The 26,425-nt window shown below is 44.6% G+C and overlaps 1 protein-coding gene across 1 annotated transcript in view; it reads right to left on the reverse strand.

Moving 5' to 3' along the window:
• CIB2 (calcium and integrin binding family member 2) overlaps positions 1 to 26,425 on the reverse strand; it is a 517,364-nt gene that overhangs the window by 317,879 nt on the left and 173,060 nt on the right. The window contains exon 2 of the mRNA XM_086959408.1: positions 384 to 418. Coding sequence (XP_086815534.1) covers positions 384 to 418 — 35 coding nt within the window. The remainder of the gene's footprint in view (positions 1 to 383; positions 419 to 26,425) is intronic.

Consider the following 26,425-nt stretch of genomic DNA (forward strand, 5'->3'; position numbering starts at 1 on the left):
TTGGAATGTGTAAAAAACAACAAATGCGATAAATAGCACATGTAAAAAATACTGCATGTGTACCACAGGCATGTTATAAATGCAGCACAGGTACCAAAGGCATGTGATAAGGCTTGCTTTTTATTTTACATGTGATCAGACGGTTCGGTAAATTCATATTCTATTTACACTGGCATGCAGTCACAGAACACATAACACAGAGGCCTAAGGCCTAAGGGGGAAAAAGCTTCTATACTTCAATATACACTTTTCCAGGTGAGACAAACTGCAGCTGTAAAAACAAGCTACAAATGAAAAATGAAAAAATACATAAAAATGACAACTTTAAAAACATTTTACAGAGCAAATACAATAGGAGAAAAAAAACTTCAAATTCAACTCACCGAAGAATTTCTTTACGCGTGAAGAAGGTGCAGTCCTGTTGATAGAAAACAGTCATTAGCTTTGTTCCTGACCAACTAGGTCTAAAAGATCCAATAGTACTTTTCAGAAAAACAATTATGATAGCACAACCAGGAAGAAATACATGGAATACAGTGTCAGAGCCTTGCTTTCATTCCTAAGGACTCTGCATTTATACAGCTGAGTGAATGAGAGATTTAGCATAGCCCTGGTGGTGGTAATTGATATTAATAGCCATATCACGAGGCAATCACTCAAGGAAATGAAGATTATGTTCTTTAAGAAGACAGGAAATAAAGTGTCCAAAAGATAAATGTCATGATGGCTAGATTAAAAAAAGACAAACACTAGATTCCAATGTCGTTCTCATCAAATCTTTTGAAAAAAGACGTGCAAATGCTATTCTTATTTTCAAAGCGAGCATTATCTTCAAATTATTTCTGATGATTAGTAACTCGTGGTATTGGGAATTCTAGACTATCCGATTATCTGAGGTCATTGCTTCTTTGAGGATTTGCTGACTTTCCTGTTGATTTTCATTATAGGATGAAAGTAGTGTGTTCATAAGTGTCTTTCCCTTGGTTTGGCAGTGCTCTCTTACGGATCAAAATGAGGACATTGACAGACAAATAGAGAACCCCGGATAAGCAGAATAATAAATGCATTAGTTAGCTGCCTGTTGCAGGGCAGAACTCAACAACAGACTTCCAAGAAAAGTGTCCGTCTCAAAGGAATACTCCAGCTTTACTCCAATCCAAGGGCCACATGTATGAAAGTTTTTTGCATTCGCTAATGGTGTGGTTCGGTAAAATCGGCGGTTTGCGAATGCAAAATAGCCTTTCATGATGTATGAAAAGGATTTCTAGTAACGTTTTTAGGTAATCGCAAAAATTGTGATTACCAATTGTGACTACAAATAGGGAATCGCAAATTGCGATTCCCTTAGCACATGGATGAAGCATTTTCCAAATGCAAACTGTGCATTTAGGAGAATACAATTACAATTGACTTCAAGTCAATGGTAACCATGGGCAAACTTTGAAAAATGCACAAAACTGCATTTTTCAAAAAAGTGCCATGTAGCGCACACATCCCCGATGGCTTGTGTGCACTTTAAATGTGCACATTTCGTTTTTGGAAGTAATTGTTCAGTCCTCAACAGCTGAATGTCAACTTCACATGAGGTGCAACCTCTTCTACTGTCAGACGTAAGAGTAAGTGGATGTCTAGATATCACAAGGTGCTTTCACTAGACCAGTGGCGGCTGGTGACATTTGAAAGTGGTGAGGCGGAAAATGATATTCATACTGCACCGTAGCGAGCGAGCGAGTGTAGCGAGCGAGCCCGGACCCCTAAGGAGTGTTCGGGGGGAATTCCCCCCGAGAAAATTTTGAAAAAATAGTGGGAAAATGGTGCATTTCCAAGCAAATCTGAGAAAGCAGGAAGGTTAATAAAGCAATTGTGAAAGTGCAGGGATTACATTATTAAAGAGCTGTCATATAACATACTAGGTAGCTGCTTATTCAGTATAACAACAGAGCTTCATCACAATATGAAAGAAGCCTGTCAATAGTCAAAGTACAACGTATAAGATTTGGTGCAATAATATCAAATTTCAGTACAAATACATATATCTTATGCAGGACAGCAATATAGCTGCAACAGCTCATTTGAATGGCCAGGCATGGGTGGCATAATACATGCTGCAGCCCCTGGTAGGCCTTGGGTGCACCTATGTACCTATGGTACACTATACATGGACTCACAAGAGTGACCCAATACCCAATTGGCAATGCACCTAAAGTACATTGTGTGAATTTAGAGAGAGAACAGCTGGGCTGTGGGTCTGATTAGAAGGACCACAGCCTTTCTAAGTTGTAAACCAGTAAAGTAAAAAGCAAAAAAATGGGGTGACCATAGGAAAGCAGACCCTACTCTCCTACATAACGCTCCCCTTTGGACAACAGGAAAAGACTAAATTTGATTACTCTGCACTCCTAGGAGAAATAAAGGCCTGATATTGATGTATTTACTCTTTTAAAATGTACTGATAAAACTAAACCATCCTCAAATCATGTTTCTGCCTTTCCATGTCTCATCTTCAATTATTGATTGTGCATTCCAACTGAGTATTAATGAGAGCCGGGAATCTGAATAGAGAGATCTCTGAATAGCAAATTCTAATGTTAAATATTCTGCATAGCTCTAACTGAGTTATTGGTTTGTATGATTTTAGACCGACTGACTTTCCCAAAGAGATTTGGTCTAGATGTGATAATTCTGTATCTGTATTGCATAGTGTTGAGGGTTATATACATGAATCTAATTACTAGTTTGTAGGTCAATTTTCCAATTCCTGGTCCTCACTGGATAACTACATTGGGTCCCCTATATCTGACTCCTCTCAGCACAATCAAGATCCATTGGAAAACCAGGTATATGAAACCTGAAGTGTAGTGTTAGTAGACAAGGTGAGAAAAAGTAAACCTGCCCAGTGGTGCTACAACAACTGCTATCCCTAAACAGTACACATTTCAGGAGCGGTCACTATGCAAAAAGATTCATGAAGATTTCAACAGCTGGTCTTGCATTCTTCTGAATTCCACTCTCATAAAACCTCTACTTAGCGAACAACAACCCAAAAAAGTTGATATTATAGTAGCTAAACATGGTTAAATCAAACACAAGAAGGTGTCTGTCAGTAGTGACAGAATGCAACAAAGTTAGCTAAACCTACAAAGCACTCACGAATGATAAAACAAACAGTCTAGCTGTTGCATTCAAAATATGACAGAGTTTTATCTAAAATGGCAGCAACTTTTTATGGTGATTGTTTACAACCATACAAAGCTCGTAACCTTTACAGAAATCCTCTCAGAGCCCACTGCATTGAACTATCGCAGTTAAATTATCTCTATCTTAATTAAAGGCCTGCAGCACAAGTGGGGGGGGCTACAATAATAAAGAAAAGGCACTCAATGGCCTGTAAATACCTCAGCAGAAGTGCTTTATTGCAATGTATGAAAACATATAAAACATAAACAAATCAGTCTGACCCTGTGCCTCATGGGAACAGTCCAGCCCAAACTGCCAAGCCATGCCTTCCCTGGACCGGAAACAAGCTACCGAGGACCGGTTTCTGGCATTTCAGCCTTCTTCAGCCCGGCTTGCTTGAATCCAGTGGCAAAGTGAGCAAGGGACTCACGTCTGAGCATACCCTGCCAACTTATGGCGAACAAAGAAAAACCAAAGGAAATGATGGACGGAGAGTTGACAATACAAGCACTCGCCCCCAGTTAACTGATCTGGGTTTAATCCATCACCGTTCTTTAGCCCACTCTGCCACCCCTGTTCAGACATGGCCATATGCAAAAGGCCATGTCTGAACTGGGGTGGCTGAGTGAGCTAAAGAACGGTGATGGATTAAACCCAGATCAGTTGACTGGGGGTGAGTGTTTGATTTGCTCAAACGCTACGTCCATCATCCCCTTTTGTTTCGCTCTGACATCATAGGTCACTGTAAATTCTCATTTTTGCAGGAATCCAGTACCAGACCATGGCCTTCGGCCCAGAGAAGAAGCGTCAGCCAGTTCTCAACTTTATGTTTTTGTATACGAGTGCGAATCAACCTAAATAAAGTGACTTTGTCAGGGGTAAAGGTACACATTATGTTGAAAACCGAGTGGTCCACTGAAGCGGATTGCTCGATATATGATGCACATTGCTTTAAAGGCGTTATATCTAGCTATCTGCAGCCAGTGTAAGAATTTGATGGCTGATGGGAGTCCAAATGGGTAGGCTGAGGAGCCACATTTAAAATTCTCTATAACCTGTGAAGTAGGACGATGGGGTGGGGGGCTTAGTGGCAAAATCAGCACAGGAAAGTGCTACAGTGATATTGGCTGGAACTTTTCTAAGGAGACCTAGGTAGGGAAATGTGGACACTGGCCTCTTATGAGGTAGAAGCTTTCTTTGAAATCTTGGTACAAGGGAGGGAGAAATTGAGCAACACTAGTGGACTAGTGGCAGCCTACTTCTTGTGGAGAGATGGGTGAGGATGAACATATAAATGTATCTTGTTTGTCAACGTATTTAACTGTAGGCGTTTAGATAGTATGCAGCTGTTAACTGCTCTGAAGCACTCTCCAATGTGACAGGAATTGTAGTTTTATGAATTTTCCAGCTGAGGTTAAGCAGCAGGCTGAGTAAACTACTGAGAAAGAGAAGAGCAATGGTCAAGCACTGAGGGTCTGCATGGCAGATTCACAAATGTCTGAGACATACACCTTAGATGCAAAAGGGATCTGATCTCTAATCACAAAAGACAGTTTGAAACATGAAAAAGAAGGAGCAGAAAAAACGGAAGTAGGATATTTTGCAAATGTTGCCAAACATAAAATAAATAGATCTTTATTCCAAGGCAACTTCAGGTAGAAAGGCAGATGGGAAATTGCAGGACTTTTACAAGGCTACTTCCGGGCAAAACAAGATAAAGTTAACATAGGAAAATACCCCAGATATCTGACAATGCTCAGTACTGGGTTCTCCTCATGGATCAATGATATTCAAATTAGGTAGGCACCTTTAGGATCCAGCATTTAAGAAAGCTATGGAATTAACTGATGCACAAACATATGAATACCCTTTAATTTCACCGTTATGCAAAGGAAAGACTGGTGAAACAGAATACTTCTAAAAACCCAACTGTCATATGCACTGCAATCACATTTAACGTAAACGTAATGTACATACTAGTCATTGTCATGTTAATTTGCACAGCAACTGAAATGTGAATTTAAAAAACAAAAATGTTTCCTTCTCAATATAATAGGTGAAAATATTTACACAATTAGCAAATACCGAATGCTGCGGCAGAACATGGTGTTCCAAGCTACAGGGCTAAAGTGCCACAACAACAGAAGTGACATACAAAACATTATGGACTGACAGCACTGTTTGTCTTTTCGAATGCATAGAATGTAGTGGTATGTTTATGACATGGAGCAGTTGCACAAATAAAATGTTCACGGGGTATACTTTTATGAAAATGTTGCAAAGGCAACAAATGCATCAAGCTTGAGTAAAAGCATAATTTCTAACCGTTTCTCATTCTATGTGAAGTAATGTGTACGTACACATTAGAGGACCACAGTTAACTATATGTAGTGAGTGCAACCCCTTCATTCATTATCACAGTGAGCACAGTCTCCCATTTAGCACCGATCGCTAATTAGTTCATGTGTTTGTTTTTCAATAAACAGCAGCCGCCTCCAGTTTAACAGTAATCGCCCCCCTGACTCAGATGACGCCAGATTTAGCGGCCTCGTGCCCTAATTCATCATCACCTGTAGAAACCTCCAGCCTGTGACCAGGCTGAGTGAGAAGCGCTCACAGCGGCGCGTCCGAGTCCGACTTTGTGAGCACAACTTAAGACTGGCGGCCACCAGTCACGGCGCACTGACTGCTCAACAGATCACGACCCAGACAGTGACCTTACTAGTACTGCCGGCCCGTCGGTTTCGGTTTATTAACACTCCACAGACTACAAAGAATAACAAATAACTCTGAGATTTTGCTAGTAAAGGTGAGCTTTCCTATCATATGGTAGAGAATGCCCCAGAAGTTCTATTACAGGCAGGTCTAATTGAAGCAGGTAGTTTTCAGTGCTTAGCACCCGCACTTAAACATACACGAACACCGCTTTTCATGAGCACCAGCACCATTTAAGGACATATTTATTTGCTGGGAGATTAAGTGATTTGCCCAGAATCAAAGGATGTTGAGCCGACGCCGAGACTCGAACCAGGTACCCAGCTCCGAAGTCCCCAGCTCTGGACATTACGTCACACCCTCTCTCAGTATTAGTAGTTGGTTCTCTTTTAGGCAGCGCGAACAGGAGAAATGGGCTGGTGCAATCTGCCTCCTGATGAGCGCCCCGGCACGTATTATTTTTGCAAATTAGCCACTCTCTAGTAGGTAGATAATGCACCCGATTGGACCCATCACACCTCTGAAGTACACCTTTGATATGTAATAGTACAGGAGCCGACACTTCAAATAAAGTTAATGCCCTGAGAGCTAGGCTGATAATGCCCACGAACGGGTTTATAATTCCAGGAAGCAAACCTGGGACTGATATGCCTGTTTGCAGGCCTGGAAGCTGTCACAAACCGGCGATTCACAATAAAACAGCAGCCGGCCTATCCCAGACAAATGACCGGGTACCCGGCCTGTAGCTGGCAGCTTTCATCCCAGAAACAGACTTTTGACGGGCAGAAAATCTTTTGAGAATGACTCACCAGCACCACATTTATAAAGGGGGTTCTCCTGGGAAGAATGTCCTTGGAAGCAGGCCTGTTGTGCCACGGTGCTTGTCCCTGCTGAGTGTGTTTAAGAAGGTTTGGGGGGCTGTGATGCTCACTACCGGAAAATGAAGGCAGCCAGTCCGCTCCTGTGGGGTGTCCTTCACTCGCTGCCTGTTCCCGCACTGCTGCGGATGGAGATAGCTAGCTCTTAAGTGTGACGTCGAGGGGGGTGATAGTTGCCTGGTGACGTCACAATGTCCCAAGGCCTGCGCAAAGTCCCATCGTGGTCTACTATTCCTTTAGGTTTTAAATCCTGCTCAGTCGGTCCGATTGGTGCGAGCGATTCTCGGAAAGGCTTTACCCCCCCGACCTCCCGGGAGCCCCTCTCAGGCGAGGGAGGGGGGAGGCTAGAAGGCAACTCCTGTGTGAATGGCAAGCGGATTGACCAGAAACCGGGACTGATGCCTAGGCTAGCATACACTATTGGTGTGATCTCGGGCAATACATACATACACTGATTGCACAACAACACATGCTGCCCTGCTGATGCTAATGCTAACTGTAGGCAAGCGCAGGCCAGGCCAGGGCGGCTATGCAGTACAGTACTACTGCTCGTTTGGGTGAAAGAAGCCTCTATTTTCAAACAGTCACAGTGTGCTGTGCAGTGCACAGTAAAAAACTTACGTGGACCGGTGGACGCGGTGCCGTGTTGCGGTGGTGGTGAGGTCTGGACAGTAGGGGTACGCACGACGTCGCACACACACTTAAGTTAACCAAGCCAGGCCCAGGGCAGCAGCCAGCAGCAGGACGACGACGACGAGTCACGAGCGACGACCGAGTTGTGAGTGACTCTGGTAGTGGTCACTGGCTGCACTAGTGACCAGTCTATGAGTCTACGACTTCTACTTTCACTTACTAGACCGAAACTTCACTATTAGCAGTTGTTTTGGTGCGCCACCAGCGCCACGCGTGCTAATGGCCAATCACCTCGAATTTGCTTGATAATAGCCACAGGTGATTGGCCAAGCAGTGCGGGCCGCAGCAGAGCAGCCAACACCCACGCTTGGCGGCACCATCCTGCTGCAGCAGCCAATCCTGGCGCAGCGTTAACAGCGCCACTGCGCCAGGATTGGCTTACGAGCAGACTGCTATTTGCCCCTAATGAGACCGGGGCCGGGACTTCATGCCTGTCTAGTCTCCACTGCTAAGGTGGGGGGGGGGTGGACGGACAACAGTACGCATGCGCAGGCCAGTCAAACTATCGAGGCCTCCTGGATTTCATATGCGCAGTGTGTACAGTTACTGTAGTACACACTGCGCATGTGAAACCCACGAGTCCTCAATATTTTGACAGGCCGGCGCAGCGCGCAGCTACTGGCCAACACTATTCTGATTGCTCCGCCCCCGCACGGCCACTGCCTTACGCGCTGCCCGATTCTGCCCGATTCTGTCGGGCTTCTCCCGGCCGGGGACGATAGCGCGCTGCAAATTAATCCCGGCTGACTTTTTAAAATAAATTAGACATGTTCTTGTTGGCAGGTGCGTCCATGGCTAGTGGGGCAACGCCCCAACGCCCCCAATGGACGCACCGCCACTGCACTAGACCCTAAATGTGGGAGGAAGCAGGTTTGGAGATATTGTATCCAGTGACAATCGTATTTCAAATAAAATGAATTATTGGTAGGTCCACGGTTTAGAAGTGGGAGTGGAGGTGCAGTAAATGTTAACAGCACTCAAAATGTAATTGCTTTTTAATCTCTAGGAAATCAATTGCTAAACAAAGTTGTTTAGTTCTAAATCTCTCATGCAATTGTGAACATACAAATAATAATCAGGAGTGTCTCGAGGGTTACATCGAGACACACCACATACATCACACCCTCTCCTGACAAGATCCACTGAAAAGTGAAGGTGATTCATAACTGCTGGCTACATCCCTGTTTAGTGGCCCTAGTACCATATACTGACACTCCTCTGGCAGGGATACACAATGTTTCTGGGACTGTAATATGGCATTTACTTTTCTTAATGAAAGCGGTGTCTGGTTGTAGATACCTGTTGTTGGAACTGGCCCTTTTTGCAGGGCTATCACAAACTTTTTGCTTCTTCCTGCCTTATTTTTCTTGACCCGTGGCTGTTGGCAATAGGACTCTGGGCACTTTACCACTGCTGATCAGTGCTAAAGTGCATATGCTCTCTGTATAAATTTTTATTGTGATTGAATATACATGATTGGCATATTTGTATCACCAAGAAGTCCCTAGTAAAGTTCACTGGGTGTGCCAGGGTTGGTGATGACAAATGCTACTAGTGGGCCTGCAGCACTGATTGTGCCACCCACATGAGTAGCCCTAAAATGGTGTCTCAGGCCTGCCACCGCAGTGCCTGTGTGCAGTCTGTGAACTGCCACGTCCTCCTGGTCAGTCTCCCCACTGACCAGGCCGAACCCTTCCCGTTCTGTGCACATTGGTCACCCCTATGGAAGGCCCAAGGTACCCCCTTGGACAGGGTGCAGTGTATGTGAAAGGTAGAGCATGTACTTGTGCATGTGACATGCTCTGGTAGTGAATTACAGCCAGTTTCGTTTTTCACTATTGTAAGGCTATCTTGCTCCTTAGGCTGTCATGGGGGATGCTGGCTACAGTGGCTACCAGCATATCTTCCCATGGGAACAAGATAGGACATAAAAGTCTGGTATCCCTGAACTCAGAATTTAATAACACATCTTTTAGGAAAGGCTGTTTTTAAATCCTGTGTTTGAGAACAGAACTTTTAGAAAGTAGCTGTTCTCTTGTCTGACCCTTCTGTGTGCCTTGGCCTGTTTGTGAATTGAGAGTGACAGGGGCTGGGAAGCCCCCAAGAAGCTGGCTGGGTCATCCCTGGGCTGAATGACTGCATTTGCAACTTGAGTGGTGGGAGGAGATAGCACCTGGGTCTGAATAGGGCTGTACCTGCCTTCCACAATGCTGGCTCCACCTCCTGCTGGGCGGCAGACGACCCTGCCCCTCACTCTGAAAGGAAAGGAGAGGCCAGAAAAACAAAGTGCTCAAGAAACACCCAGAAATGGTTCAGACCGGGCTTAGGGCCCACTTGCACAAAGGGAACAAATACTTTTAGGGGTATAAGTACAGGACCCCTGACAACAGAAAAGTAGATCATCTTGGAATCAAGAAAGAACCTCTGCCAAGGAGAAAGCTGAAAGCTGAAACTGAAGAAGGAAGGCTGTCCTGCTGTTGCTCTGTTGGACTGACCTGCTGTTGCTTTGCTGCCAAGTAGAGGGGAAGGACTTTGCTTTGTGCTGTGTCCCCTTGCTTGAAGGAATCTCCAGGGGGCTAAGAAGAGCTGGCTCCCTGTTTTGAAGTCCCAGGAACAAAAGGACTACTCCACCAGCTTCCCTGAGCTCTGCTGAGAGAATTCTGTCCTTCCTGGAGTGCCTGGCCCATGTGAGGTGCCTCTGGAAGTTGTACCTGTGTTGGGGAGCTGGAAATGACTTTGCTACAGAAAATCTATTGCAAACCCGGCCGAGCGAGAAAAATCCCGCTGCTACAAAGACCGAGATCGTCACAGTGCCTGTCGCCCCTGCCTGAAGACGTCGCACCCTTCGTTAGCGGGAAGATTTCCGCTGCTGCGAACATCGTCGCAGAGCCTGTCATCGTTGGGTGAAATCATCGCATCACGTCGCTGCGTGAATCGTCGCAGAGCCATTGCATCGAGGAGCTGCGAGAGAAAGATTGCCGCTGGACCGTGCATCGTCGCCCTGGAAATCGTCGCAACACCCGAGAATCATCGCATCGTGCCTTTGCGGGAGAAAATTTCCTACAGAACCTACGCACTAAAATCCATACAAGGGGCATTCCTCCCCATAAAGACCGGATTCTTCGCAACACGCCGGCTGCTGCAGCGGGGCTGTCGCTAACGCCTCCCCAGGGTCTCAGGAGCAACGCATGACTTGTTTTTCACCCCTACAGCTTCTGTGCTTGGAACTTTTATTGCTAACAAAGGTACTGTGGCTAAAACGTGACTCAACTGTGGATAATTTTATTGCTAACCTTAAGAACATTAAGAACTCTCTGCAACCATATTCTTGAACTGTGTATGTTGGATTTTTGTCGTTTTGGTCTTGTGTAGTTTAGATTAAATACCTTTATTTTTCTAAACTGTTGTGGAGTCAGTTCGTGGTGTTTTCACTGTATTACTGTGAGTGTTGGTACAAATACTTTGCACATTGCTTGTGGATAAGCCTGACTGCTTGTGCAAAGCTACCAAAGGGGTGAGCAGAGGTTATCTAAAGAGTGTTTCCTCCTTACCCAGACTAGAAGCAAGGGTCCCTATGTGGACAGTGGTACCTACCTCTGCCAACTAGAGACCCCCAGTTCTAACACCTGTACAATATAGGTCTTTGTCCCCTTATTCTGGTCTTCACTCCACAAGCGGTTAAAGTATTTTGCACTTATTTATAGTCTTGATGGAGGATTTTTTTATTCTGAGCATTAACAACAGTGATCTGGCTCAGCCAGGGCCAAATGGATGAACATCAGGGTTTTAAATCAGCTCTGCCTAAATGCCAGCTCCTACAGAAAGATGTGTTGTGATTTGTCTTTCAGAAACCCACCATTCAGCCGTCTGCGGTTCACTCTTACTGTAATCTATGTGGTTTTCCACGAAAGGGAGCTGACATAATCTACAGTGGACAAACGGTTCCAGTGTGACACTTCTTAAGCAAAGGAAAATAAAAAGTTGGTGGATGGATCGTACAAGGACGCCCTTTTTCATAGGGTAAGAATTCCTTTTATTCAAGAACCACAACAGGACGAGAGGGCAGCATCCACCTCGAATCTCCTCATCAACTGCCTCACGATCCCTACATTCTCATTGCCATGACTACCCACACATTCTAGAAGAGAATGCAAGAACGCAACACATCCTTTCCCTTATGTACATCAAAGAAAAGTAAAACATAAAAATAACAAAGGAACATGGCAAAGGTCAACAGAGTAAATCCAGTGAAAGAATAACATAAAGATATAAAATGTAATAAACAAAGATTCGCGGTGTGAAAATACATTTCACATGATAATGTGGAACATGACTCACGTAAGTGCAAAATCTTGTAACTTAGATGGTCATTTCCTTTCCCTGGTGGAAACTCTCCTCTCCACACAAGCTTCCTTACAATCTCTGCACTGCTCCACCTCAGTACATGCATTCTTCTTGCCAATGCCATGCGCGATGGCAACCTTATCCTTATTCCACCAATTGCCATTTTCCAGTTTAACCACACTCTTCCTCACATCCACAACCGTTTAAGGTGATGAGAACTTGGACTCCCCATAGAAATGATTCTAGGTTTTCTTATTCTGGCATAATCTCCAACCGCCACCTTGGACCCTCTTCCTTGAACACCCACGTACCTGCTCTGAGCTTGATGCCTTCTCCTACTTAGGTCTTCTATTTTCTGTTTAAAAATGTTAACTTGCCCCATTCACTGTCTTGTCATTTTGGACACCGGCACCATGCCCCTCAATAACACAAAAGGTGATAGCTCTGTATCTGCATTGGGAGTGGTGTGAACATTCCATAACAATTTCCTTAATTCCTCCTTACAATTTAAACTATTAGTACTAGCTAATTGTATGTTGTCCTTAGGAACTCTGTTGAAACGTTCAATGAGACCATTACTCCTAGCCTGATATAAGGAAGTTCTGGTATGCTTAATTCCCAGAAAACATAAGAATTCAGAAAATTGTGCAGATGTAAATTGACACCCATTGTTCGATAAAATTTCATGAGGAATGCCTTCCTTGAGAAAAATAGATTCCAAAAACTCCATAATTTTATGACTGTTGGGAGATTACACAAACTTTACTTCCGGCCAATGGCTATAAAAATAAACAACCACAATTCCATACTCTAACATGCCACCGGAAAGTATAAAGGGACACATCATATCAATGGCTAATTTGCCCCAAACCTTAATGTGTACCTCAATTGCTTCCACGGGGCTGGGATCAGTGACTTGAGATTTGTCACTGCTGGCACAACTGACACAATGTCTTACGTAATGCTCAACACTCCTGTCTAACCCAAGCCACCAAAAAGTTTCCCTTATACTTCTTTTGATTGCACACATAGTGATGTGCCCTTCATGAGCCAAAACCAAAAGTCAGTTTTTCATGACTTGATATGATATGATAAATAATATTTATTGAGTGCGCGTTCAACAGAGGTTTCTTGGCGCTTAGTGAAAAATGTGTGAACATGTGCAGCGGAAAGCCATTAATCGAAAGCCAGGGAGAAAAGCCACGTCTTGAGGGATTTCCTGAACATGGGGTAGGAATGAATTTGGTGTAGTTCGGGGGGTAGAGTGTTCCAGAACTGGGGTGCCAGAAATGCAAATCGAAGTCCACCATGTTTTTTCCGTTTAAAGGAAGGAGATTGGAGCTAGCAGAGCGTAGGGCACGGGGGAACATAGCGCTGAATTCTATTGGCGATGAAAGCTGGCCCGTGGGATGACAGGGCTCTGTGGATCAGACAGCTCAATTTGAAGAGACAGCGCTGGGAAACAGGAAGCCAAAGAAGGCTCTTAAGAGAAGGTTTCACATGGTGTGATCTAGGTTGTCCATACACAGGTCTGGCTGCTTGATTCTGCACCAGTTGAAGCCGCTGTAGCTGATATGCGGGAATACCGGCATAGAGTGAATTAGCATAATCAATGCGTGACATAACTAAGGCCAGGGTGACTTGAATAAGGGCTTCAAAAGAAAGAAATCTTTGAATTTTCCAGATCCTGCGTATATGTAAAAAGCAGGAAGAGACCACTGAATTAATCTGAGTCTTCGGGGTAAGATCTCTGCTTATTGTAACACCAAGGCTTTAGACCACGCTAACTGTGGAGGGTGGAAGACCCATAGAAGGGGGCCAGAAACTGTAGTTTCAAGGGTTGGCTGAGGTCCTTGTGAGGACAAGCTCCATCTTGTCTGGAATTAATTTTAACTGGTTTAGGTTCATCCAGTTTCTGATGAAGGTCATGGTTCAGGAACTACTAACACACTAGACCGAAATAAAAGCCCATTAATGATGGACAATTCTTCCAATACATGCTTGAAAGCATCACTCTTCACTCCATCTGACTTCCACTGTGACCACCATTGACGATTGCGCTCTTTCGCCTCCTTCATTTGTTCATCTAAATCAGTGAGCTGTTCGTCCTCCAATATGGCACCATCACATTGGCATTTAACTGCACACACCAGATCCGCATCTACCGCCACATCTTTAAGAATTTCCCCATTGTCATGCAGATCCTGATTGGGAAGACGAGACATACAACCTGCCAACATATTCTTTGCACTGGGCACATATTCAAACGTATAGTCATTTTCCTGCAGCCTATACTACCATTTGGAAATCCTGGGTGTTGCTCGTTCCATGCCTTTGGTAGTATGCAGTTGAACCAAAGGCCCATGATCAACTCAAACAGTGAAATGTGAACCCCATAAGTACACTTTAAAATGGATTATGCTTCCCCAACACACTTATGCCTCCCTTTCAATTATGGAATAAGATGAATTCCGCAACATTCAAACTAGAGCCAAAGCTACCACTTCATCTCTGCCATCCCTGGTTTGCATGAGAACGGGACCTAAACCTATCTTGCATCTGTCATAATGATAGTTTCATCACTTGTGTCGAAAAGTTTCAAAGGTATAGCATGCATTATTTTTTTCTTCATGAGCTCAAATTCCTTATTACACACTTCACACCAAAACAATCTTACAATATTTTTGAGTAATTTCCTCATTTGATAAGTTTTTTCTGCACACTTTGGACTAAATCTAGTATAAAACTCTATTAGACCCAAAAAGGATCTCAATTGATCCTCATTATCGGGAGGTCCAAAATAGTCAATGGCCTTAACCAAGTTAAATTTAGGTTCCACACCACTTGCCAATAACTTATGCCCATGGTAATCAATGCTGGGAGAGTTAAACCTGCATTTTTCCACACTGAGTTACTTCCCTTCCTTTAAGAATGGACAAAACTTAACATAGTCTATCATCATGCTGGACCTGATCCTTACCAAAGACAAGACCTAGAATGCAACAACCCCCCTCTATGCTTTTGAACAAAGTCTTTACAAATCTTTGGAATACGGCGGAAGCCGATGCCAACCTAACTAGCATACGCTTACATTGAAATAACTCATCTGGAGTTATGAAAGACGTTAAGTCTCTAGAATCAGGATGCAGATTGAATTGATGATATGCAGAAGTCATATCCAAACTGAAAATGTTTCCCCCTTCAAGGTGGAAACCATCTCTGTGATGTTAAAAAGAGGATGCCGATCAATCCAAATTTGCTGGTTGGCATAGTGCAATTACACATACATGCGGGCCGATCCATTAATTTTGCTTGCCAAAACAATGGGGGCGACCCAATCTGAGCACTCAACAGGCACAATGACTCCCTGCTCACAAAGCTTATTCAATTCTTCTTTCAATTCGGCTCGCAAAGTTAAAGGAACTCTCCTAACCTTATAAACCACAGGATATGAATTATAAATCAGCATAAATTTGTGTGTGAAGCCCTTCAGTGTGTCCAACTTCTCTTGAAAAACCTCAGGATATTGTGTTTCCCATACATTTGGTTCCCTTACAGGAACAATGGACAAGTAATCATTCCTTAACACAAGTTGAGCAGGATTGTTTGGAACTGCCTATGTCCCTAAATTGTTCTGATCATACCAACCCATTAAGCATGAATCATCCTTGGCTACATACACAACCCTGCTCGTGCAATTTGTTTGAAACTTGCGTTGAATTCCCCCACAATATTGATCATTTTTTTGCCTTAATCCACTAGGTGAATCTTCGAATCACTCAGTTGAACTCCTCCAAAATCGTTAAGTCATACTTTTTCACTAAACATTGTGTAAGGCGATCCGAAGTCCACCATAACCTTCACAACAACACCATTTATGTTTGAAATGAAAAAAGGTCTTAGAAAATCGTTTGACACCAAAATCGTTTGACACCACACAGTTCCACAATTCCTTGACGATGACGACTTCACATTCATCACTGGTGGAATACTCATCCTCACCACCCTTGCAAGGACCTAACCCTTCGATCTTGTTTTGTTTTATTCTGCCTGAAGATCTGAAACTCTAGCAAAATGCCCCTTATGTATACACTTGGCAACACGTGTCCTCCATAGTTGGACATACAACAGCATTTCCGAGGTGAGATGAGCTACCACACCCGTAACACTCTAATTGTCTGAAAAACTGTTGTTTGTAGATTTATCCGATGCCTTTCCTGCGTCTTCCTTGACTTTTCCTTTCATATATTTGGACTTCACAGCTAATACATTGTGAGGTTGGGCTTTCTCATCCGACACATTATCTGATTCATGAAAGAGGTAGTACTCTCTATCTTTGACGCTATTCCCACGGCATTCTTCAACGTCAGGTTGGGCTTGGACACCAACATTTCTTGGATTTTGTTGTTGGATTTCTCAACTGATTGATCACGTATCATTTCTTCCTCTGAATCTCTGTATTCACATGACACTGCTAAAATTCTTAAAGCTCCAACATAACTGGCTGCAGACTTACCTGAAATTTGAACCCCTCTGTAAAACTTATGAAAATTTTCTGTGCCTTGAATCTAACATTCAGTGTTTTTAAGGCTGTGGCATTTTTATCAATAACACCATCTCCATCTCCTTCAACTTTAATAGATAAAATCGGTTGACTGGGAATGGGTTTTAACATTTTCGGCCCTTCAGAACCTAAACAATGGCGAAGAATGGCAAATTTCTTTTTGTGAGTAAAGGCATCCCCTTCTAAAGCATCCAAATGCGCTTCAAAGGCTTCTTTCCATTATTCCCACTCCAACTCTGGAGTGTTCGGACTTGTAGAAAAACCAGGGGGAGGAATCAAGGATTACAGCATTTTTTATTTTTATTTACTTGATATCCCAGGACAATGGGGTTTGAAAAAGTAAATTACAAAATGTATTTTTTTTTAAAAATGATGCGGTTGAATTTTCAAATCCTTGTGTTGCTGTGCCTGTCACTGTAAAACAGGCAAGAAAACTGTACTTTGATGACGCACCTGGATACAGTGCCTATAGAGAAGGCAGAAGAAATAATGCCACCAAAAAGGAGAAGCGGTCCAGGCAGAACTGCTGTATATTAGTCTTGAAGGATGTACACAAGACTAGCAACAAGTATGCGTATCACTGAAGGCAACACGCAGAGTTATGATCCCAGTGTGCACATCACTGATGTGCAGGCCAACCCAAAATGGCAGCAAAGCAGGAAACAAAGAATTTCCTCGCCTAAACCGATCGAAAATGGCCACGAAGCTCGGAAAGACAGTGATGTCACCATGTGAACAGGTATGTCGGCAAGGAGCTGGGAAGTTACTTGAGCACCTGTGCAGGCACAGGATGAGGGTGAGAGGCTGAGCACACGACGGCCATTTTCCCCCTCCGAATACTCAAGGCACAATACCTGAGGGCCATGAGAAGCTGGCAGAGTTCCCCTGAGTTAGGGGACAGACTTCTTCTTCCTATTGGATTGGGAGAGCCTCGTGGATACGAGGCAAAGTCGCACAGATGAATCCGCACCGGTGAACGATGAGGCACTTGAAGAGTGGGGCAAATTGTCCTGTTCAGTTAAGCTCGTCGCCACTGCAAGGACGCTCTTTCGGAGGGTAAGAAATACTTTTATTTGGGATATAACCGCAACAGCACAAGAGCGCAGCATCTACCTTGAATCTCCTTTCCAACTGCCATCATGACCCACATTCTCATTACAATGACAACCGACACATTCCAGAAGGGAATGCAAGAATCCAACAGATTGCTTAAATTAATCTCGGCCACTGGTCATTATTCTGGTACGCAATCAATTCACTTTTTTTTTTTGTCCGCGTTGCCAGCTCAGACAGGGACCAGACATATGCTAATTAGCCTTGGTCCTGCTCCAATAGGAATAGACCCGCCCAAACGGCCAGACCATGTTCTTTTTGAGCTTGATGGCGAGCTTGATGGCAATGGAACCTGTAATTGGTGTAACACGGGAATGGGGCCAGGGAGTACGAGAACCATGTTAGAAACTCGGTATCATGTTCTGTACATAACTGTTGTTCACTTCATAGGTGACTACCATTTCTGAGCTCACATTTTTTTTTATCTGCAGGCTGAAATTCAACAGGCCAAGAGAAGTTGTTCTTATGGGGATCTTCCAAATAAGGCAGTTCTAATATTCACGTTGGCGACGCCTCTCACAGAATGTTATGACAGCATAAACATGCATTTTGCAACAGTTTCCAAAAACTGTCCAAAGCAGAGTAGCGGAATAGGCCAAGATCTAAAATAAGAAGCATGGCTGAACATGCTGTGAAGTCCTTGGCACCAAAGAAACAAGAGCAGGTATTTCACATTACTGCTCCTGATCCACCACACCCATTGGTCCAAAACACAAAGGGGCCCATTAGGATTTCGGGCGGATCGCCACCGCCATGCGGGCGGTGGCGATCCGCCCGACATCCTGGTCCGTCCGCCAGCCAATTCCCCCCGCCATATTACCATGGCGGGGGGACCGCGGCGGACGGAAAGACCGTCCACCGCTTTTCCGCCTCGGTCGCAAGGAGACCAGGGCGGAAAAGGTTTAATATGGTGGCGGTGTCTATCAGACACCGCCCGCCATATTGCAATGGGCTAAAACAGATGCCTTGGAAAGGCAGGCGGTCTTTACTTTGGGGGCCCCTGCGGCCCCCCATGGTGAAGGCGAGGTGGGGGGTGCACATGGTAGGTACCTGTGGTACCCCTCTGCATTTGCATACACAATGCGGCAGGCACTGCGCAGTGCCTGCCGCTTTGTGTATGCAAATGCATACATGCATTTTTAGCATTGTGGCGGGCGGTGCTGAGACCTTGTCAACTCTAGACTTCTATGCATGGAACAAAATGAACCCACTGTTGTTCAACAATAGACCCCCTGCAGGCCCAGCAAAAAACTGGGACAGATATTTTTCTATCAAGCCGTTATGAACTAAGAGACCTAAATAGAAAGTGAGGACTTTTAGAAGTAAATATTTGTCCTCTTAAAACTGCCTGCTCGCAAAATTCCTTCTGTAACAAACTTTGTGATAAGACAAACCAGTTGCAGTCCCTCTTAATTGCTCTGAATATATGCATGCTGGAATGTTAACACTTATAATAATGGGGTAACCCTACAGGTACTGGACCTGGGTAATTACTAATGTAAACAAACAATGGTCCAAGACCCAATTTTTTCAAAATGAAAAATCAAAGATTAAGCAGCTCAAGGTGTGCATAAAATTCACAACCCAACCACAATTAAATGAAAAACAAGAGAATAGGCAACAGTAACAAATTCAAGCTTTTTTGCATTTAATCCATTCTTGGAGTTCAAAATATTATCTACAGTTTTTTATACATTTTATATACAATGCCCCGTATCAAGAGCGTGCAGTAAAAGAAAAGAAAGTGTCAAAGGGCGTGATCGTGATGAGGTGAAAGGAGAAAAGAAATCACACAGAGTGTATAAAAAGTTATTCTGTATTATTCAGAAAAATACACGCTCTTGATACGGGGCATTGTATATAAAATGTATAAAAAACTGTAGATAATATTTTGAACTCCAAGAATGGATTAAATGCAAAAAAAGCTTGAATTTGTTACTGTTGCCTATTCTCTTGTTTTTCATTTAATTGTGGTTGGGTTGTGAATTTTATGCACACCTTGAGCTGCTTAATCAAAAAATTGGGTCTTGGACCATTGTTTGTTTACATTAGGAATGTTAACACAACTGGTCCAAGTTATCTATAAAAAACACAGGTAATAATACTGGATTTAATTAAGGAAAATGTTGATATATTTCAGGCAGCCTGAACGTGTTTCTCTTCACAGCAGGTCTCAGGATTTATTGTTCAATTGATGTTTTTGAGTCCATGAATGACCTCCGTTCTTGTTGCCCTCTTCCACTGGGAAGTGAAGTTATTAGCACATGGAGGAGTGTAGCACCTTAGAAATACCTCCACAAAAAGACTATGATAAAGATTTTAATTAGATACAGGATGGCCCATTTAGTGTACAACATGATCAAAGATGTCCTAAAACTAGATATTAACTTTGTGGTGCAATTAGGATTTTTTTTGAGCGGATGTAAACTATTAGAGGGCTGTCTGGCATACGAAGAATTTGCATAGGTAAGGCATAGCTGATCAGAGCTCTGCTCCATCAACAGTAATGCAATCTTGCGTAGGGTGATCTCTCCTCTGCTGAATGTTTAAATAATGTCCTCTTGGAGGAATGGAGTATTTTATGCCACACTGTTTAATTCAGGCCATACAGTTACATTCAGGGGCAGGGCTAGTGTTAAGTATCTAGATACAATATTGTTTCATAAAAAATCAATCTTAGAAGAATCTGTACGGCTTCAAAATTAACCGGGTTATCAGGAAGTGTGTAGTTTGTGGTATTACAAGACTGGACTAATGTCCCTTCATCTGTGGATTTCTGTAAGCAGAGAGAGTTTGAGCTAATGGGGCAACTGGTGGAACCACAATAGGATAAGGGACTAGGGAGACACTTCGCTTTGACATAGAGAAATGTTACTGGCTCACTTTCACGCCTTCACTGTGTTAGTTGACATGTGCCATGGTGTAAGAATCTAGGTGTGGCATGATCCAGAAGTGAGTCTGCAATTGTGAGGATTCAGAGGACATACCACACAGGACTGTTCAACACAGATAAATACTGAGAGAGCGCAAACTGAACTAAAATGCACGAGTGCACCATAAATACAAGTTAGTCGCACAATTATAATAGAAGTGCTTGTAAGTGTTGAAGATGCATTCAGTTATACTTAGACGTGTGTAGTTAACATAGAAAATTCATATAGTAGTGGGACTGACGCAGAAATGTGTGGAAAATGTACTCTTATTAGACGTGATTAATCATGATCCATGTTATATAGCTGCTAATGGGGGAATGTCATGCTGCAAAGCATAGAAGGGAACAGGCCTCATGGCCAGGCCAGAAGAGTCTGGAAGTGTACGCTTATAAATAAACATGGATTGCACTAATGTTATAGTGATTTTGTTTATTCGTTAGACTTATATTCCATAGAAGTGTTTTCTCATTATCCAAGAATAAGATGCTAACCTGTTATTTTAGTTTAACCTCTGCGAGAAGGGTTGTAGGCCTGAAGAGAGAAAAAGAGTTTTTCTAATTTGCACGTGCTGATACATGTCGAGTTGTATTGAGACATAAGTTGCAAACTCCTGTTAAAAGTCTATGAGGATGGGATTCAAGCTGCGGATGTCTGTCTGCAGGTGCGAGGGGGTTTCGATTAAAAGTTTAATGAATAGAGCTCTGTTCGAGTAGACTGGTACAGACATGAAGGAGGATTCAGGAATGTTTAGGGGGTATCAGCGGGCCGGAGAAGAGCCTGAGAAGCAAGGTCAACGCTAAACCCGAGGCCCAGAGGAAGATCATCATGGAAAAAGCCAGAATCGACACCACGTGAGGGGCGTCTCGTGAGGGGCGTTTCAACTGTTATTGTGTTTTTGTATTAGGGACAGTTCCCCTGGGTGGAGTTAGAGCAGACGCCTGAGGACCCTTCAGAGAGCGGATGGGTAGGCAGAGAGGGGTCATGACTGGAGATCGTAGGTTTTCACCTAAGGACTAAGAGTGGGTGATCTTCTTAGGAAGACATTCACAGCTGACACCTTTGATAGGTTGGGATCTTGTTAAGTAGGGATACCATCTAGTACAGAGTAGGGACAGCCTAACCTGGTTCCTTCCTTCCCTCTTGATGACTGATAGATCACAATTCGTGTCTATGCTTGCAGCCCTGTTGATTCTGGAGCTGGTTCTAGTAGTGTTCTTTGCTCGCCTAAGAGCTTTCAGAGAACATATGTTTGTATTAGTGCCTCTGTATCTTTTGAATCTCATTTTGAGATGCCTGTACTTGCAGTTATCAATGACTCTGTAATAAACCTTTAAACTTAGAAGTAGTATGTGGTTTTTCAGAGTCGAGTCCATTATTAGCAAAGTTAACCTGGTATTGGATGCACTTTCTTCCCTCAATGACAGGCAATAAAGATTCAGTCGACCAGAACGGGGTTTAGATCTGGACTGATAAGATAGAGATCGAAAATCCCGCCCTTCCAGTTGGTAGCTATAGAGGATGGTTGCCTTCTTGAGGAAGGTGATCTAGGCCAGGTTAGATTACCCCAAGGCCCCTAGAGATCGATGATCGGAAGAAAACGCCCGCCGAAGAGGGGGCTGACGGCGCGAGAAGGAAAAGCAGCAATAACGGTCGAGAGTGAGTATAAAGGGTCATGCGTGTTAGATTGCGGTGTTTTTGTGTTGCATCTATGTTGTAATGTTATGCGGAGTTGAATGCCTGTAGAGTGACTGTGGAACAGGTTGGGAGCGCGCGCAACCGGTGCAAATCTTAAGTTCAGATGAGAGCTTAAGTGGTTCGGGTGTATCGGACATCCAGAGTAATTGTCAAACCAGTGTGAAGGGGGTCATGAGGTACCATTGATCGCCCGCAGGACCGAGATAGGGGGAACGTAAGAGTGAGTGTGTGAGTAACGGACGCTGGTCGGAAGTTACTGTGTGTAAGCAACCTATCAGAGAGACGATTGCCTGAAAAGGCATTTCGTCAGTTGTGGTGACAATTACAGATAGACTGTGGACGTACAGTCAAGAAAAGTGATCGCTTGGTCGGAAGTAGTCATTTTTCGGTGTATGAATGGGACGCATGCGTGACAGAGAGACGAGCTGAGAAAGGAGGGGAACTGCTGCAAAGGGGAGACGAGTGATGTCGGAAAGTGCTGCGCTAGGATTGGCCGGTACGGGTGAGACCGCGCCGTGAGACGAGTGACGTCAGAAAGTGCCGCGCTGGGATTGGCTGGTACGGGTGAGACCGCGCTGTGATAGGCCAGCTAGCAAAGCCACGCTAGGATTGGCGGATTGTCACCAGGAAGTAAACAGAATAGCGAAGCAGGAAATTGTACGTTTAATCATGAAATGTTTTAAATGGTTAAGAGCGGCGTTTAAAAGAGATAGGCGGAGATCTTATGATGGGGAAGAAGCCCCGCCGGAGGGTACACCGGCAAATTATATGGCGACTAATGTTGGGTTGCATACTATATTGTGGATTTCAAACTGGTGTAAGATTACAGAAGGGAATGAGGAACTGACGTTCCCAAAGTACGGGACGTTTAGATTAGAGGTACTGCATCGATTAAAAGCAGTTATGACCGCAATGAGACCTCTGCCTAGACCGACTCAGTTCGAAGTCCTCAATGCATGGATTAGGGCGGCGCACGATAGAAACCAGAACAGGCGCCAAGAAAGGGTGAAAAGATCGGTAAGAGCAGTGCAGGATGCCAAATGGGATGCGGATGCTAAAAGATGGAGAGTGCATAACCTTGAAGTAAAAAATTGTACCCAGTGATAGAGGTGACGGAAAATAAGAGCCCATTCGAGGATGATGATGAGAGCGAGACAGAGGACAGCCTGATAAATAGGTTGCTAACAGATAGGCCACCCCCGTACAATAGAGAGACAGAAAATGCCGAGCATAACAGAGAAGGGGGGGCTGGCACAGGGGAGTATAGACCGCTTCCTAGCACAGATTGGGATCCCACTGCAAACAAAGAACTGCCTCAACTTAGTCCGGGGCAGAAGGTGGTCGGAAGGTTTGTGGTACAAAAGGTGCCGGAAACGGAGCGTGCCACATCTTACGCACTGCCAGACGCTCTGCAAGTACCTGTTACTATAGGTCCTATAGTATCGATTTATGACCCAGAAAGAGCCAGAGGGGAGGAACAGGTACGGGTGGACAGGGAGAGAGCAGAAATGGCGAGGAGGAACAAGACAATCAATTCCCCGAGACTGCTGCCAGGACCAAGGGATTGGAGCACCCCAGTACATACAGCAGTAGATCCCACAGGAGATCAGGGGGGCCCGAGATGGCCAATGGATCTGAGGGGATCAGGGCCGAAATCCTTCCAGGAGTTAAGAGAGTACATGAAAGAATGGGATGCGGCAGTAGAAGCTCACAAGAGCCTGATAGCAGCGGAAGCTGAAGGGGAAAGCCAAGATAGCAGGATCCGGACTCACTGCGGGGCTGGCGAAAGCAGTCCAGAGTGGGACGGGAAGTGTCAGGAAAATAGAGAAGATACTTGTCGTACAAGGAGTGGAGGTAGACCAGTACTAGAAACCAGAAGCCCGGAGTGTGGGGGGGTGTCCCGCCCCGTTCACAGCGAAGGGGACAGAAGAACGCAGGAGTATAAGAACAGCTTTAAGTGCACCCACTATGTGTCTGACAATAGTGGACAAAATGAGAGTTGTGAGAGGGCTCGCCATGACCCCTGTGATCACGGACCTGAACGGAATCATGGGGACATGGGGAGCCGAGAATGACCTTACCAGATACTGAGTGACACTAGGCAACAAGGAAATAGCGACAGGATGGATAACAGCAGAGAGTCCTATCAAGGGGCCAAGGATAACAGGCAGAATGGACAAAATGAGATTGGGGGAAATAGGGCAGTGTTTCACCACCCTCCAAGGGAAGATGGCCGAGCATGGGACTTGGAAAGATGGGAACAAGGGAGGACTCTCCTTAACGCCCCTGAGCCTAGGCGTAGGACTCGGAGCTGGGATGAGAGAGATGTCAGTGAACACCCTAAGAAAGACATACTGCAAGCCGAGATAAAAGCAAAGAGACTTGATGTCGCCAGTCTAAGATCAGATCTAGACGACATGGTAGATGGTACTTTGCCTTTGGAGAGAATGGACATGTACGAGCAGGATGAAATACTGTTCATAGCAAAGGACGTCACTCAGAAAGCGAGAGCAGCACATGAGAAATTAGTTGAACTGGCAGGAAAATACATGGTAGACTTGTCGAGGACCAAAGCATTACAGGGTAACCACAGGCTACACTATTCAGATCAAGACCTAGATGAGAGAAGGACAATAGGATTAAAAACACACATAAGGGAATTGATTACTGGAATAAGGACATGGAGAGCGCTTGATAAATGGGAAGAAAGATGGTCCAAGAGAGGGACCGTCAGGAGGAGCATGCTTGGGATAACCCCAGAGGGAGGGCTGCAGAAGATAGAGGCATACCCTTTGCGTGAGGTTGCAAACGGGAGCTATGTGCACGTGCCCTGGAGTAGGGGAGACTTAGCTGCCTTTACCAATTCCTTCCCTAAATTGAGGGAGAACCCAGTGGAATGGTACAAGCAGGTAGAGAGATTCGTAAAAATCTCCAAAGTACTATGGATTGACCTGAACACCCTGTTTGACATTGTGGTGCCAGGAGACTTGTGGTCAGCATGTAAGGTTAGTGCTGAATGGCCCACAGCAGAACCAGAGAGGGATGCACGGACCAATGGACCGTCCGAGACAGTCATGACCAAATATGAGAGAGTGATGACTTGGCTGAAGGAAAAGGTGCCAATGCAGGATATAGATTGGGTCAAAATAGATCGAACTAGACAGGAACCCAAGGAGACAGTTCACGAATATTATGAGAGATTGCTGAAGGCGTTTAACAATATAGCGGGTTGGACGTAATGGACCCTAAAGACATAGGGCAGTTTGTGTCTAAATTCGTTTTGGGCTTAAGGCCGGATATTTGTTTAATGATTCAGCAACACTTGATTTGTTGGCAAAACAAACCTTTGGACGAGATTCTGAGGTATGCTAGGTACTGCAGTGATGAGATAGATTCAAAAGCCAAAAAGCTAAAAGAAAAACTGATGGTGGTACAGATGCAGTCAGCTGGTAAGGGTGGACAACAGCAACAGGGAACAGGGACCGAAGGCAGGAGACAGAATAACCAGAACAAGGGCAACAAGGAGAACTCCAATTTTAGACCAAGGGTAGACATTGCGGCATTGAAAAAGATGACCCGGTGCCATCAATGTAACGAGGTGGGACATTGGAAACGCGAGTGTCCCTACAACGTTGAAATTGGGGAGCTAGGAATAGAGGAGGAAGAGGTTCAAGACACTCCAGGAAAAGGGGCAACAGCATACCAAGGAAAGGTTGTCAAAGGGGGGACCCCAGCTCCACGAGCCCAGTTCCCTCAACCGCCCAGAATAGGGCCGGCGGGAAAGACCTTTAGACAGATGCCTCTTTTCGTAGGAGGAGAAGAGTGTTACTACGTTGATCCCCTAACTGGACAGCGAGTGGAGAAAGAAGACTGTACCCTTGGGGCCGTCTTAAAGGTGGACCAGAGGGGACCGTACGTAGAAGCCGAAGTGGCAGGGTGTCCCACAACTTTCTTAGTAGACACAGGGGCCACTCGATCCACGATAAGATCAGCCGTAGTTCCAGGTCTGCCCATGTCCGGAGAAACAATACAAGTGGTGGGGGTCGCAAACAGGAGAATGACAAGCCCATTGACAGAACCAGTGCTAGTGAAAATAGGAAAATACAGCGATGAGCATCAGTTTGTGGTTTGTGATTCTAGTCCTGTATGTCTATTGGGAAGGGATTTATTGTGCAAGTTAAATTGTACAATATACTGCACGCCACAGGGAGTGGAGGTACTGACTAATGATGACGATGCTGACTTTAAGGTCGCAAACTCAAGAACGTGTGTGGAGCTGTATCCCACTTTGACAGTGGATGAGCTTCCGTGGG

This window comes from Lissotriton vulgaris, chromosome 2_2 (assembly GCF_964263255.1).
Source record: "Lissotriton vulgaris chromosome 2_2, aLisVul1.2, whole genome shotgun sequence".
In the NCBI taxonomy this organism is placed as follows: Eukaryota; Metazoa; Chordata; class Amphibia; order Caudata; family Salamandridae; genus Lissotriton; species Lissotriton vulgaris.